Raw genomic sequence first — 16,773 nt, forward strand, 5'->3', positions numbered from 1 at the left:
ACAGCTGCATGTGGATCCAGACTTTATATCCCAAGCTGTGGCTCCAGGACAGTGTCCTTGCCCAATTGCTCCTCCCTGGAATTGGTTTAGGTGGGCAATTGGACTGCACCTCCAGGCTGTGGGACTGCAGGCACATACTGACTCTAATTCTCATTCTGACCTGGGGCATTGGGTGTAGGTTGCCTTGGTGGATTGTGGGGAAGGGAGCAGTGGGTCCCTGTTTAGGAAAGTAGATTGTGTGAGTCTCATGACATTAGCTGAGAAAGTATTCTCACAGAGGGCTTGGCACTGGCTTAGGACAGAAAATTCTAGCTAACTATGTTTGCTTTTCCCATAGAAGTAGAGATTTTTGTTAAAATCCTTGCCACTCCTTCCCCATGAGCAATTATATCCTAGCCCAGTGTTTCCTCTTTAAGGCACATCTAAGCTGGATCTCCTGGAAGTTACAGACTCTGGGCCCTTTTCCCCAATGCCAGCAAGAAGAAAACTGGGCTTCTTAGAATCTTTAGAGGCAGACTATCCCCAAACAGGGAGGAGATGATCACAGTCACCCCAATGTTGGACTGGGATTGGGGTGTCCTGAGACTGCAGAGCACTTGTAAGTCACCTCATCCTGACTGCTCACTTCGTTCTCTTCAGCTTCAGCAAACATTGTGAGGAATTTACACAAACCTAGGTGGAGAACAGGGAAAGTTTTTGGAATCTGGTTTGGTTAGCACCTCTGAGCTTACAGAATTTTTTTGTTTGTTTGTTTTATTTTCATTGTTGCCTTAGGGTTGACTTTAGGGGTGTTACTTCCACAGTGACCAAGGTAGAAGTGAATAGGGTTTGGACACATTTTAGGTGAAGGAAACGTGCAAATCTATAATGTGCAGGTAGCTCTGGTCATTATGCAGTTAAGGGAAATAAACCACAACTGTCCTCAATACTTATTACTGACATTGTAGAAAACTGTCTTTTAGTGAAGTACTGCCATTGCCTTTCCTGAACAACCTTTGCTAATCATATTTCAAGTTCTTTGATTGAAACATGGAGTCCTATGCCATTTTTATTATTATACTTGTGTCTACTTAAGATTCCATTGATCATCTACTTAAAACAAAATCAGCCTTATAGCTTTTTTTATTGTGATGAAATAGGCCTAACGTGGAAATGGACCTTTCAGCAGAACGTCTATGGAATTAGCGACATACACATGGTCTTGCAACTGTCAGCACCATAGTTGTCCAGATTCTAGTATTTGTATTTCTAAACTGAGTTCTCATTAAGTATCTATCCTCTTTCCCAAGTCCTGAACCTACCACTCAGTTTTCTGTGTTTGATTTTGAGGCCTTCTACAGGCAGAAAGCTTGTATCTGCCTCTACACCTCAACCACGTTGAAAGTAGATTGCTATTCCAACTGTATAAAGATATGTGATCATTACAACATGATCACTCTGCACAGCACACGTCAGTCTCCATACTTTCTGGAGTTGAGCTATTCCTCCATATGGAGATCTCAGGCTTAGCCCTTGCTAGGCCTTTGGCTCCCTTTATACCTTCCTCTAGCTAGCAACAGAGGCTCCACCAAATGACACATGTATTTTCAACCTTTGCTTTTAATCCTTTTGGGTACACATTCAGGAGGCCAGATGATGGGCATATAATTCTCTACTTTAGTTCCCTCAGAGTTTCCACAGAGCAGGCACCAGTGAATTTTACCACCAACCACACCCAAGGGTGCAGATTTCAGACTCTTTCCTGACACATGGTATTTCCTGTTTTCCCTTTTGAAGACCCTCTTCCCCAACTGTGTGTAGCAGGTCTGAGCTGTGTTTCTCAAGAATCAGTGCTATGAGGAATTTTCTACTGTCTCAATTCTCATTGCTCTCTTATTCATAAGAAAGTCTCCAATAGTTGTTTTGTTTTGTTTTTTTTGAGACAGGGTTTCTCTGTATAGCCCTGGCTGTCCTGGAACTCACTCTGTAGACCAGGCTGGCCTTGAACTCAGAAATCCACCTGCCTCTGCCTCCCAAGTTCTGGGATTAAAGGTGTGTGCCACCACAGCCTGGCTCCAGTAGTTCTTTATTAGTTTATTTTGTTATTTGGTGAGTTTTAAGAGTTTGAAAATTTCCTCTCTCTCTCTCTCTCTCTCTCTCTCTCTCTCTCTCTCTCTCTCTCTCTCTTTCTCTCTCTCTCTCTCATACACACACTGTATCACCTGAGTAAATTTGTGGCAATAGGCTGTTTCCTACAAGCATGTGTGTTCTGAGATCCTGACCTCAGCACACAAGTGGACACAGACATTTGTACCCACTGAGCCTCCTGACAACATGGGATTTTTACTTTCTTTGTTAGTTCTTTTCTTTTTTTAAATTTGGAGTTTTAAATAATTTCCAGATAAATAACATTCAAATGTCTTAGACACTTGGGTGGATGGGTTTTCTCCCAGTGTTGATAGTATTATTTAATATACTTTTAAACTTTAGTCAAATTGTATTTTTTTTTCTAATCAACTTTATGTTACATTCAAAAATCAGTAAAAATTTCTCTTCAACAATATGCTCTCCCTGTTGTGGGTTAGGTGGATAAACAATCCCACTTGATTGTGGGAAACAATGATCCATTTCCCGCAGAGGTGTTACCCTAGCCTCCCACCCAGCATTTCTTCCCTGAGCTGCCTCTGCAGGGCTGCTCTAAGCTGGCCTGTCAGGGAGCAGGACTGCAGACCTTCATCCCAGAGAGTTTGCCCACACCTGGGAAGAGGGAATGCTACACAGAGAGGAGAGAAGATCCTGCGCAGACACACCCTGCTGTGCTTTTCTTCTGGGACCAGAAACTCTTGGGAAACCACATTCCGGCAGGACTGTGAATTCTTCATCAAACCTAATCTCATAACCTGCTTTCCAGGACACTAGTATGTTAGTGACTGAAGTTCCACATAGCATTTAAATTTGCCTAAACAAACAGATATCTAATACCTTTCACACACACACACACACACACACACACACACACACACACACACACACACACATTAAAAAAAACAATTTATTCACTTTATATCCTAATCACAGCCCCCTCTCTCCCAGTTGCCCCTTTCCCTTCTCCTCAGAGAAAGGGAACCCTCTCACCCCAACTTGGATACCACCGTACCCTGTGACATCTAGTCCCAGGAGGGCTAGGCACATCTTCTACTGAAGCCCAACCAAGGAATCTAAGTATGGGGAAGGAGATCCAAAGGCAGGGAACAGAGACTGAGACAGTCCCTGCTCTACTTGTTAGGGCACCTACATGAAGACCAGGCTGCACATTTGCTACACATGTGTATGGGGTCTAGGTCCAGCTCCTTCATGCTCCCTGGTGAGTGGCCTAGGCTGTGGGTCTTCTTGTAGTGTCCTTAACCCCTGTGATTTGCTCACTTATATCCCCCACTCTTCCACAAGACTCCCTGGGCTCCACCTGATGTTTGGCTGTGGGTCTGTGCATCTGCCTCCACCCACTGCTGGATGAAGCCTCTCAAGAGGCTGTTATGCTAGGTTCCTGTTGGCAAGCATAGCAGAGTATCACTAATAGTGTCAGGGTTTTTCTCTCTCACATGGGATAGGTTTCAAGTTGGGGCAGTCATTGGTTGGCTGTTCCCTCAGTCTCTGCTCCATCTTTACCCCTGAACATCTTGTATGCAAGACAAATTTTGGGTTGAAAGTTTTGTGGGAGGAATGATATCCCTCTCCCTCCTCTGGAAATCCTACCTCACTAAGGGGAGTGGCCACTTCAGTCTCTTTATTGCCTTCTGGTAGGAATCTAAGCTAGATCACTCGTCTTTCACATATTAATCTCTATTTCTTTTTATGTTTGTTTTAATTTTGATATTACAATTTAATTACATTTTCTCTTTCCCTCCTACAAACCCTCACATATACCCCTCCCTATTCTTCAGCTTTGTGGTCTCTTTTTACATAAATTGTGTTTACATGCATATATGTATTTACATATACATATATATGTATTTACATATATATTCCAGAAAACACCAACCAATCCAAATGCTGACATGTGGATGCCAGTCCACATGGATACATTTACAAAATACCCCCACACCAAGACTAAGGGAACATTTGGGGGAAAAAAGCATAAACATTGTAAGAGCTAGAGGATCAAGGTCATTGCTGTGAGCTTGTTTCTCCTCATAGCACCAGGAGCTAACTCATAAAATCTTACCAAAATAACTATATAAACCTGGATTAGTGTCACCCATGGTTTCTATAACAGGGTGAAAACGATGGCAACTGCCTCTACCATGCCCAAGGTGCTCTAAATTTTAAATTATATGAGGAAACCAAGTTTTGAGGACATATATACAAAAAAAAAAAAAAAAAAGCAACAAATCTGAAGGTATCAATAGTCTCATCAATCACTGAAACACCTGTGCATATAACATCTGTGAAATGATGCTGGCCCAAATCACATCAGACCCTTGAATCTCAGGCTGTCCCACTGAGCACTTCTTTGTCACATGCCTATTATTCTTAGGTTTGGTCTTTTCATTGTGTCCCAAATTTCCTGGATGTTTTGGGTTAGAAAATTTTTACCCTTCATATTTTCTTTGACTGATGGATGGTTCAATATCTTCTATGGTATCTTCTATGACTGAGATTCTCTCTTCCATTCTCTTATTCTGTTTGTGATGCTTGCATCTGTAGCTCCTGATCTCTTCCCTGTGTTTTCCATCACCAGGGTTGCCTCCCTTTGTGGTTTTGTTACTGTTCCTATTTTTTTTTTTTAAGGACTTGGACTGTTTTCTTCAATTCCTTCACCTGTTTGATTGCAGTTTTCTCTATTTTTTTTTAAAAGGAGATTTATTTGTTTCCCCTTTAAGGGCTTCTACCTGTTGATCCGTGTTTTCCTGTATTTCTTTATGAGTGTTATTTATATTCTCCTTAAAGGCCTCTATCATCTTCATGAGATAGGATTTTAGGTCAAAATCTTGCTCTTTGGGTATGTTAGAATGTTGAAGGCTTGGTGTGGTAGGAGAACTGGGTTTTGGTGATGTTGAACCATATTGGCTCTTGTTGCTTTTGTTCTTGCACTTGTCTTTTGCCATCTGGTTACCTCTGGTATTAACTGGTCTGGGTATGTGGGACTGTAGCAGGCCTCCTTGGAGGCAGGTAGAACTGCATGACCTGGGTTAGAGCTGGTATCCTGGGAGGCAGACAGTGCTGTCTCTGGTTAGGGCAGAAGTCCTGTGTCTATGGTTAGAGCAGTTCTCCTGTGTCCCTGGTTAGGGCAGACCTCCTGGGAGACAGGCTGACCGTGGGGTTCAGGGGGCAGGCACACCATTGTGCCATGGGTACAGGTGGAGGTGCAGACCAGAAGGGAGATGAGGCTCAGGCAGAATAGGATAGATCCCACGTCTGCTGGGCTCTGTCAGGGGTCTCAGCTAGCATGGTTATTAGGGTGAGTGTTTCACCTGTGTCCCTGGTTAGGGCAGACCTCCTGGGAGACAGGCAGGCTGTGGAGTCTGGGTCAGGCACGGTGATCTGATTTGTTCCTTCTTTATTCCCATTTTCTACTTCTGTTATTTAGGCTTTTTCACATTTTGGCTCAGTATTTAAGGAGCTGTACCAGTGCACACTGAGTTTTGGGACCCTACAGATAGGTGGGAATCCTTGTCATCCATATATAGGGGAATGAAATTAGAGCCATATTAATCCTAGTGAATAAAACTCATTTCCAAATATACAAACAGGTTGATGTGAAACCTCCAAAGCTAAAATCCTAGATGGAAATAAAAATCCAAAACCACCTTCCCAAGATAACCCCTGTTTTGTGTTTGTTCTAGAATTCCTTTGTGGAACTATCACACTTTCCATCATTTTAATGCATGAAATCTTTTCTGCTCTTTGGGAATTCCCTAACTATCTCAAGCATAATCAATTTCTAATCAACAACCTTATAAGAAGTGTACTGACTGGTTTTGTGAGTCAATTTGACACAAGCTGGTGTTATCACAGAGAACACCATCCATGAGATCCAGCAGCTGTAAGGCATTTCTCAGTTAGTGATCAAGAGTGGAAGGGTTGGAAATCCAGGACACAATGAGAAGACAAAACCTAAGGATAATAGGTATAGAAGAGAGCAAAGATTACCAACTTAAATAGCCAGTAAATATCTTCAACAAAATTATAGAAGAAAACTGCCCTAACATAAAGAAAGAGATGTCCATGAATATACAAGAAGCCTACAGAATTCCAAATAGACTGGACTAGAAGAGAAATTCCTCCTGTCACATAATAATCAAAACACCAAATGCACAAAACAAAGAAAGAATATTAAAAGCAGTAACGGAAAAAAGTCAAGTAACATATTAAGGCAGACCTATCAGAATTACACCAGACTTCTCATCAGATTCTATGAAAGCCAGAAGATCCTGGGGGAGATGTCATACAGCCACTAAGAGAACACAAATGCCAGCCCAGGCTACCATACCGAGCAAAACTCTCAATTACCATAGACGGAGAAACCAAGATATTCCATGACAAAACAAATTTATCCAATATCTTTCCTCAAATCCAGCCCAACAAAGGATAATAGATAGAAAACTCCAGCACAAGGATGGAAACTACACCCTAGAAAAAGCAAGAAAGTAATCTTTTTCAACAAAACCAAAAGAGGATAGCCACACAAACATAATACCACCTCTAACAACAAAAATACCAGGAAGTAATAATTACTTTTCTTTAATATCTCTTAATATCAATGGACTCAATTCCCCAATAAAAAAGACATAGACTGACAGACTGGCTACACAAACAGGACCCAGCATTTTGCTGCATACAAGAAATGCACCTCAGTGATAAGGACAGACACTGCCTCAGAGTGAAAGGCTAAAAAAAATTTCCAAATGGTTCCAAGAAACAAGCTGGAGTAGCCATTCTAATATTGAATAAAATCTACATTCAACAAAAAGTTATCAAAAAAGACAAGGAAGGACACTTCAATACTTGTCAAAGGATAAAAATCTACCAGAATGAACTCTCAATTCTGAACACTTATGCTCCAAATGCAAGGCCACCTACATTCATAAAAGAAACTTTACTAAGGCTCAAAGCACACATTGCACCTCACACAGTAATAGTGGAAGACTTTAACACTACACTTTCAGCAATGGACAGATCATGGAAACAGAAACTAAAGAGAGACACATTGTAACTAACAGAAGTTACAATGGATTGAACAGATATTTAAAGAACATTTCATCCTAAAACAAAAGAATATACCTTCTTCTCAGAACCTTATGGTACCTTCTCCAAAATTGGCCATGTAATTCGTCACAAAACAGGCCTCAACAGATAACAAGAAGATTGAAATAATCCCATGCATCCTATCAGATCACCACAGACTAAGGCTCGTCTTCAATACCAACAAAAACAATGGAAAGCCCACATACACATGGAAGCTGAACAACACTCTACTTAATGATAATTTGGTCAAGGAAGAAAGAAAGAAAGGAAGAAAGAAAGAAAGAAAGAAAGGAAGGAAGGAAGGAAGGAAGGAAGAAAGAAAGAAAGAAAGACTTTTTAGAATTTAATGAAAACAAAGGCACATTATACCGAAACTTATGGGACATAATGCTAAGAGGAAAACTCTAGAGCTCTAAGTGCCTCTGAAAAGAAAATGGAGCGAGCATACACTAGCAGCTTGACAGCACACCTGAAAGCTCTAGAACTAAAAGAAGCACATACACCCAAGAGGAGTAGACTGAAGGAAGTAATCAAACTCAGGGCTGAAATAAATTTTCTTAGTTGGAGTTTCTAGTCCTGCACAAAACATCATGGCCAAGAAACATGGGGAAGAAAGGGTTTATTCAGCTTACATTTTCCACATTGCTGTTCATCACCAAAGGAAGTCAGGACTGGAACTCAAGCAGGTCAGGAAGCAGGAGCTGATACAGAGGCCATGGAGGGATGTTACTTACTGGCTTGCTTCCCATGGCTTGCTCAGCTTGCTTTCTCATAGAACCCAAGATTACCAGCCCAGAAATGGTACCACCAGCAATGGGACCTCCCCCTTTAATCACCAACTTAGAAAATGCTCCACAGCTGGATCTCATGGAGGCATTTCCCCAAATGAAGCTCATTTTTCTATGATAACTCCAGCCTGTGTCAAGTTGACACATAAAAACAGCCAGTACATCAATCAAGTAGAAACATAAAGAACTATACAAAGAATTAACAAAACTAGGAGCGGGTTCTTTGAGAAAATCAACAAGATAGATAAACCCTTAGCAAGATTAACAAGAGGGCACAAAGACAGTATCCAAATTAATAAAATCAGAAATAAAATGGGAGATGTAACAATGGAAACCAAAGAAATTTTAAAAAATCAAAAAAATCCTACTATAAAAGCCTATACTCAACAAAATTGGAAAATCTGGATGAAATGCACAATTTTCTAGACAGACACCAGGTGCCAAAGTTAAATAAGGATCAGATAAACCATCTAAACAGTTCCATAGCCCCTAAAGAAATAGCAGCAGCCATTAAAAGTCCCCCCCCCCAAAAAAACAACAACAACAAAAAAACCAGGACCAGATGGTTCTAGTGCAGAATTATACCAGATCCTCAAAGAAGACCCAATACTGATACTCTTCAAACTATTCCACAAAACAGAAACAGAAGAAAAACTACCCAATTCATTCTATGAAGCCTCACTTATACCTAAGCCACACAAAGACCCAACAAAGAAAGAGAACTTCAGACCAATTTCCCTTATGAATATCGATGCAAAAATACTCAATAAAGTTCTCACAAACTGAATCAAAGAACACATCAAAATGAACATCCATCATGATCAAATGGGCTTCATCCCAGGGATTCAGGGATGGTTCAGTATATGGAAATCCATCAACGTAATCCACCATATAAACAAACTCAAAGAAAAATCGCACATGATCATCTCATTAGATGCTGAGAAAGCATTTGACAAAATTCAACACACTTTCATGGTAAAAGTCTTAGACAGATCAGGAATTCAAGGCCCATACCTGAACATAATAAAAGCATAATACAGCAAACCAGTAGCCAACATCAAACTAAATGGAGAGAAACTTGAAGCAATCCCACTAAAATCGGGGACTAGACAAGGCTGCCCACTCTCTCCCTACCTATTCAATATAGTACTTGAAGTCCTAACTAGAGCAATTAGAGAACAAAAGGAAGTCAAAAGGATACAAATTAGTAAGGAGGAAGTCAAAATATCACTATTTGCAGATGATATGATAGTATACTTAAGTGACCCCAAAAATCCCACCAGAGAACTCCTAAATCTGATAAACAATGTCTGCAAAGTGGCTGGATATAAAATCAAATCAAACAAATCAGTAACCTTCCTCTACTCAAGGAATAAATGGGCTGAGAAAGAAATTAAGGAAACAACACCCTTCACAATAGTCACAAACAATATAAAATATCTTGGTTTCTCTAACCAAATAAGTGAAAGAGCTGTATGACAAGAACTTCAAGTTTCTGAAGAAAGAAATCGAAGACCTTAGAAGATGGAAAGATCTCCCATGCTTATCAACTGACAGGATTAATATAGTAAAAATGACCATCTTGCTGAAGGCAATCTACAGATTCAATACAATCCCCTTGTTCTTGTGAAGGCTGGATGCCCCGGTGTAGGGGAATGGGTGGGCTGGGTGGGGGAACACACTCATAAAAGCAGGGGGAGGGAGCATAGTATAGTGGGTTTCCATAGTGGGGGGAAGCCAGGAGATAATGTAAATAACAAAAATATTATATATATATATATATATATGTATATATATATATATATGTATATATATATATATATATATATATATATATATATATATATATATCAGAACGTTAAAAAAAAAAAGAGTAGGAGGGTCCAGCCCATTGTGAGTGGCGCCATCCCTAGGCTGATAGTCTTCAATTCTCTAAGAAAGCAAGCTGAGCAATCAGGGGAAGCAAGTCAGTGAGCAGCATCCCTCCATGGCCTCTGCATCAGCTCCTGCCTCCAAGTTCCTACCCTGTGTGAGCTCCTGTCCTGATTTCCTTTGGTAATGAACAGCAATGTGGAAGTGTAAGCTGAATAAACCCTTTCTTCCCCTACTTGCTTCTTGGTCATGATGTTTTGTGCAGGAATAGAAACCCCGACTAAGACAAGAAGTTTCTGAAAAATTTCATTCCGTGCTCAAATAAGCCCTTTACATATGGCATGAGATGACAGGTAAGGGGGTCACTAGGAAGACATTCTGTTAGGGCCTTCATTTCTCCCACTGGAAATCTTCATCAGGGGTGACAAGGAATGTCCTGCCCCATGTGTGACAATGTCAGCTCAGATCCCCATTGCTCACTGCAGACTATAAAAAGGCATTTTATCATGAGTTCTTTTCCTTTCTTATGTCGTGGGAAGCACCCAGTGCAGTGTCATCCCATCACTGGCATCCTGCAAACTCTATTTGTAAGTGTTTGAAATAATTATGTTGAAGTTTGGTCCCAGCCACAGAGCAGCCATTTATTTGAAGAGGCTTAAGTATAAATCTCACATCATACTACCTTATTACAGTGCATAACATGCACACTAGGGGCTAGAAATCCTTTCTGTAAAGAGCCAGATGTTTGGTCCTACTCAGCTCTGCCCTGTATGGACCTTACCTAAGAACAGGTAAGAATTAAGTTTGTAGGAAGAAGCAAAGGATGAGATTTAGGTCATCCAAGTCAGCTAGAACAGGATATATTTGATGCCAGAGAGATGGCATTCAAGTTCTAGGCACATGATGATCAGGGCACATGCTACCGTCACTCATTGACCTGAGTTCAAGAGAGAACAGATGTGTAATTCAAAGCAATTTGGTTTTGTTTCTGTAACCAATTACAGGCAAGGGGGAAGAAGAGTTTTTAAGGGCTGATGGGTGAGTAAACTGTATTCCTTAGAAAACCTTGTTTTGAATCTGCATCGTCTCTTCTTTTTGCAAGCACCAAATGCCTGGGGATGGGATAAGTTTCTGCAGTTTTGAGACAGCTGGCTCACTGAATCTCACACATGTCAGTTATGCATGCCAGGAGATTATCATTGGTAAATGTTAAGAAAAGTGAAATTGCACCCGTGTCCCTACTTTTGAGTTGTGAGGCCCCGAAGGGTTATGAAAGTGTCACTCCAGCGTGCCAGCATCCTGTGATTGTTGACTCAGCTAGAGAGATGGCTTCTACAAGGTGACAGCAGGGTACAGGACTGATGCTTCAAAGCTGAGGATTAAAGCCCAGGCTCCATTCGATGCAACAACCTAAAGTACCTTCTTGATACATAAGGGCAAATAATTTAAGCTTAGTAAACATATGTGGATTAAAAATTTAAGTTCTGGGACTAGAGAGATGGCTTAGGGGTTAAAAGCACTGGCTGTTCTTTCAGAGGACCTGGGTTCAGTCCCCAGCACACACATGGGGGCTCAGAACTGTTTGTAAACCTAGTTCCAGAGGCCCAGGACCTCCACACAGACATACACAGTGGTGAAACACCAATGTATTAAAAAAAATAAAATAAGCCACGCATGGTAGTAAATGCCTTTTATCCCAGCAATGGGGTGGCAGAGGCAGGTGGATCTCTGAGTTCAAGAGAAGCCTGGTCTACTGGGCAAGTTATAGTCAAGGATGCAGTGAGAAACCATTATTCAAACAACAACATGTTTTGAAATTGTGGTTAAGGATGTGTACCTCAAAAATCTGATGAAGGTTGTACTGACTTATGACAAAAAGAATCTTCCACCCTCCCCTAAAACACCACCTTCACCTTCTTCACTGGATCTTCACACTCAATGGCACCTTTGAGTAAGAGAAGCCACCATACCCAAAACAGAAGGAAGCAACATCAGTCTTTTCAATGTAGGTTTTATAGAAATTGTATCCATCTTCTAAAAAATTAAAATTCAAACGCCATGGATGTAAAACTGCTCACAGCCATAGAGTGCCACTTGAATTTAACTGGAATAAAATGTCCCAGAGTTCACACCATAGCACGGAACTCCAGTGACTCAGCCGCCATTGTCCACAGAGCTGAGGCTGGGCCACGAAGGGGAAAGATTTCCTTGGTCCATGCCATCCTCTGTCTACTCCTTGTTGTCCAGCAGCTCACACGACAGGGTAGGAAGCATCTGAAGCAATCCCACAGTTGTTGTTCCGGTCTTTGGCCATCTTTATGTAGCCATTCATGCCCCAGTCTCGACCCCAGCTAGAAGAAGATGCTTGTCATTTAATGGAAAGAACACAGTGCGGCACCTTCATTACACTACCTCTCCTTTGAAACAGACAGACGTTGAAATACACAAGGACAGTGAAAAGCCATCCACGTTTGGCTCAATACTAGAAATGCAGTGGTTCAAATTTGATCTCAACCCTCCCTAAAATGTGTCACATTCTTATCATGGTCACCACACCCTTAAACGTCTGTATTCAAAATATGTGGGGTAAATGCTAACATCTGCACCCAAATTCATTTCCCTTTAGTGTTTCCTCAGGGGTGTTTTTGGCTATTTATACCTGTTCTTGACCAGCCAGTACTTCCTGCCATCTGATTCTTCACCATAGCCAACCACCAGGACGGCGTGATCCAGAACAGTGCTGCTACAGTCTGGCTCATAGTACATGCCTGGAAGGTAAAATCAAAGACGAATGAGAGGTTCCTGTGACCCCACAGTGTCTGCTGTCACCATCAATAATAAAAACATTTCTAATTTCAGGGCCCAGTCAGGATTGAATTGGTGTTAGTGAAGCTTGGGATATCAGCTCTTATGTAACATAATGGAAGTAAAGGTTAGCATAAGTCCTCAGGAAAACACTTGCTTGGGAGGGTGTAAGAAATCCCAACCTGAATATAAGGAAACCACATGAAACATGAAATACAGGTGTCAAGAAGCACCTCTGAGACTGAACTACAGAAATGGAATATTTGTTCAAAGTCCTAAAGAGCCAGAAACTTCAGAAAATTCAATAAAATTAGGTCACATAAAACCCCATCTTGCTTATTTAAAAAAACAATGGTGGACACAGGTTCATTAGATTGTCCTTAATGTCAAATAGAAGTGCCACATATAAATATTGCTCCTGTTGACTTTAACACCTATACCTCAAAATATTTACATTAAATGTTGACACACAGATGAGCTGTGGTGGAGGCATAACTCTTCCTTATGATTACTGTGAAGAAAGCACTTACCCTCCTTGTAGAACTGGAACGACTTGTGTTTAGTGTCAATTCCAACTGAGATGGGCCCCACAGTGGCCACAGCCTTCATCAGGGCATCTTCACTGGATTGGACGTTCACAAAGCCCGTGACTGTAGCAGCAGAGTTTTTAGGATTGTACCTGCATGTTCCATTCTTTGAAAGACAAAAGAGGGGGGAAAAAAAGGTTATCGCCATCCACCACCCGGGAAACACGAGTCACTCAGAACTACACTCAGCTGAGCTTCCATCACACAGGTGACTCAGCATTTGCTGCGGAGGATCTCCAAGTGTATGTGTCTATAAAATGTCACCAGACCTGACAAGCTGGTACACTTCAGTGGCTAATAGAAATTAGCTTATGTGCCTTCGATAGCACCCTATAGGTATTCCTATAGATAAGAAATTTCACGGTGGAGAAATCTGTTATTTGTAGAATGGTTTGCCTGCATTCCATGTACACAGACACAGGAACAGCTACACAGAAACCGTGGAATGGGACGAGCCTGCAAAGGATGACATTAATGGCAGCACGTAGGATAATGGGATGGATTACGTCTTGGTAAGATGAGTTCTTAGGACAGTTCACTGTCTGCACAGTTGTTTGTAAAACCTAAGCTCGTGCAAAAGCATAGGGTTATACTTACCAGTGCTTCATATGGGTAGGACACACTGGTGTCCAAGCCTCCATTATCCTTTACGTACTGGAAGGCAAGATCTGGCAAGCCACCATCGCAGCCTTGGTTGCCTTGTGACCAGGAGCAGTCCACTAGGTTCTGTACACTCAGAGGGACCAGTTTACCTGTTTTCCGGAACATCTGTCCCTCTAGTGAACCAACTGCACTAAAAGCCCAACAAGAGCCACAAGAACCCTAGGAAAGAAAGAGAAAGCTGTCACCCACAAAATGAATACAGATGTTTTCTCAGCAAATCTCACGACACAACAATTTCACAAGGAGTGAGCTCTATGGAGCTCCACAGTCAGTAAGTCTGTGGCATTTCCTTCCTGGCTTCCTGGTGGACAGTGATACCTGGAATGTGCCATGCATCCTACCTGGTCTTTCACAGGAGTTACATAGCCATGATCTCTCCAATCCACAGACTTGGGGACATCACCCAGCAAGGGCTCCTGGAAGACCTTCATCATCATCTTGGTCTTTTGGCCTTGAAAGCCAGTCATCAATTCCCTGAATTCTGTATTGGTCTTCAAGAAAAGGTAAACAAATCATTGCAAATGGAGAGATGACTTACAATGAACTGGAGAGGAAGGACCATGTTCTGCAATCCACACCACACTCACCAAATCACCAAAGGCGTTCATCTCCAAGCTGAAGCCGTGCTTCCCCTTCAGATAGTCCTCATTGTGCAGGTCGATCATCTTCTTGTTGTTCTCCCACACTGCTCTCTTCTGTCCTTCATCATTCTGGAAGAGATACAGTGTGTGGTCTTTCTACTTCAAGCCCAGCATTAGTTCCCTCGGTGGGCCTGCTGCTACAGCCAACAAGAACCAAGGGTATCTGTCCACCTCTGGAAGCCATAACCCAGGCTCTGTGGCATCAAGGTGGTTTGCCACCAGTGTTCATAAAGCCTGCCATGTGGTCATGCCTGGGAGGAAGTGCTTCTACATTATAAACTCTAATCTCACCACAACAAGGACCACTGTCTCTGTGTCGCCCCTGGACATGTCCCTGGTACCAACCATGTTGTATGTTTTCTTGTGTTTTGTCTTCCATTCCTCCCATACAGCATCCAAACTGGGATTGTGTGCTGGAGCAGCTGAGACCACCCCTAAGCACAGGGTGGCCAGGAGGAAAACTGGAGTCATACTTCCAAACCTAGAAGTGGAGAAGAAATGAGGTTCCTGTGACATTCCTCCCTCAGAAATTCAGGCTACTGCAGTGGAATAAAATTACCTGCATCATTCTATCAATGATATACCTAAATTTGTTGAAAAGCCTAAGAATGCATTTGTTACAACCACATATATAGGAATTTCTTTAGTGAAAAAAAAAAAACAGATAAAGAATAAAGAACAACTGCCCATGGGCCCAGGATTTGGAGTGTGTGTGCAGTGTGCACTTAGCTCACCACAGGGTCTATATACACTTTCTTTGCTTCAGAAGATTAAAGGAGCAATTAACTTAAGACATAGGTGCTCAGGTTTTGTGCCATTGTTATTGAGGTGACCTAAGTTAAATGTGACTTATGCACAGTGTGATCCATAGTACATACAAAGAGTTCTGAGGAAGCATAGGAATTAAGGCAGATTCAAAAAAGAGGGACTGGGGATAGTAAAATTATGAGTGTGCCTGATCTCAGACTATAAAGTCAGGCTGTAGCCCATGGTATTCAATATGTATTCACTGTACGTATAAGGGGAATGAGGAAAAAAATTACTTCAACTCTTGTTTATTTTCTGTAATTATGTATACAATTATGATTATGTGAACAGAAAAAAAAGAGTTCTGCAAGATTTCAGGGTCACCAGCTATCTTTTTCTTGATCAGTATACACCAGTAAAGTGGCTATGCCTTGGTTCTTACACTTCTGAAATCTTTCTGGGATTTTTCTCTCTAGAAAATCTTAGAAGTACAACAGTTAGGAATCTGTCTGCCTCCTCACAGTGATGGGCTTCCAGAATCACACCTGACTGTTTCAATAAGGACAGGTCATAAAGCTAAGTTACTGGATGGCCGATCTACCTGTAATATAAGGGATCGAAGGACAGACTAGTCCAGAATTTCAAGCTTAAGTCATATAAGCCTTTGATGCAACACTAAGATAGGACATGTTACAGGAGGCATGCAATATGCTAGATCTTTTGCACCTGCTGGCTTGGACCTATGTATTATACTTGACAGCAAAGTGCATAACAGTGACTCCAGTTGTTAGAGTAGTAATGCCCGTGGCACCTACAGTTTAGGGGGCAAGCTGGTACTTCTTGCACCCAGGCCTTGACAGCCACCTTACTTGTACTCTACTCAACTTTGTCCTCCTGAAGGTTCTGGTGACCTCCTGGGCTCTCCATTCATTATACTCTGCATTGCCACCACAGGTGTGCTAAGGTTGAGTTGATATTCTCATTCCCTAGGGAGCTGCAAGATGCTTCAAGGAGTCTCTTGAGGGTGCTCCTGCCGTGCCAGCTCCAAGTCTCCCTTGATAAAGCTAAGGGACTCACCTGGGCTGTCCACAGCTGGGCAGGTGGGCTTCAGAGTCTCAGGTCTTCAGGGCTTGCTGAGGTCCCAGGCTGTGACACAGCTGCACGTGGATCCAGACTTTATATCCCAAACTGTGGCTCCAGGATAGTGTGCCTGCTCAGTTGTTCCTCCCTGCATTTGACTGGGTGAGCAATTGGACTGCACCTGCAGGCTGTGGTACTGCAGGCACATACTGACACTGATTCTCATTCTGACCTGGGGCATTGGGTGTAAGCTTTCTTGGTGGACTGTGGGGAAGGGAGCAGTGGGTCCCTGTTTAGGAAAGTATGAGTCTTGTGACATTAGCTGAGAAAGTGCTCTCACAGAGGGCTTGGCACTGGCTCAGGATA

The 16,773-nt window shown here is 42.0% G+C and overlaps 1 protein-coding gene across 1 annotated transcript; it reads right to left on the minus strand.

Annotated features, from left to right (window-relative positions):
• Window positions 1-11,885: 11,885 nt before the first annotated feature.
• Ctsll3 (cathepsin L-like 3) lies at window positions 11,886-16,480 on the minus strand. Its single transcript, NM_027344.3, has 8 exons — window positions 16,405-16,480; window positions 14,926-15,061; window positions 14,527-14,649; window positions 14,281-14,430; window positions 13,874-14,098; window positions 13,220-13,382; window positions 12,544-12,652; window positions 11,886-12,235 (listed from the first exon to the last, which is right to left on the minus strand). The coding sequence occupies exons 2-8, from the start codon at window positions 15,049-15,051 to the stop codon at window positions 12,136-12,138; spliced, it is 996 nt and encodes a 331-aa protein (NP_081620.2). The 5' UTR covers window positions 15,052-15,061; window positions 16,405-16,480; the 3' UTR covers window positions 11,886-12,135.
• Between the last annotated feature and the right edge of the window lie 293 nt (window positions 16,481-16,773).

The sequence above is a fragment of the Mus musculus genome, chromosome 13, assembly GCF_000001635.26.
Source record: "Mus musculus strain C57BL/6J chromosome 13, GRCm38.p6 C57BL/6J".
In the NCBI taxonomy this organism is placed as follows: Eukaryota; Metazoa; Chordata; class Mammalia; order Rodentia; family Muridae; genus Mus; species Mus musculus.

Bases quoted from the DNA above. Each gene is read 5' to 3' on its own strand.
- Ctsll3 (NM_027344.3), bottom strand. From the start codon at position 15,051: ATGACTCCAGTTTTCCTCCTGGCCACCCTGTGCTTAGGGGTGGTCTCA. The intron at 14,650-14,925 runs GTTGGTACCAGG...TATCTCTTCCAG, and splicing joins ACAAGAAAACATACAACATG to AATGATGAAGGACAGAAGAG. The intron at 14,099-14,280 runs GTAGGATGCATG...TTTCTTTCCTAG, and splicing joins TAACTCCTGTGAAAGACCAG to GGTTCTTGTGGCTCTTGTTG.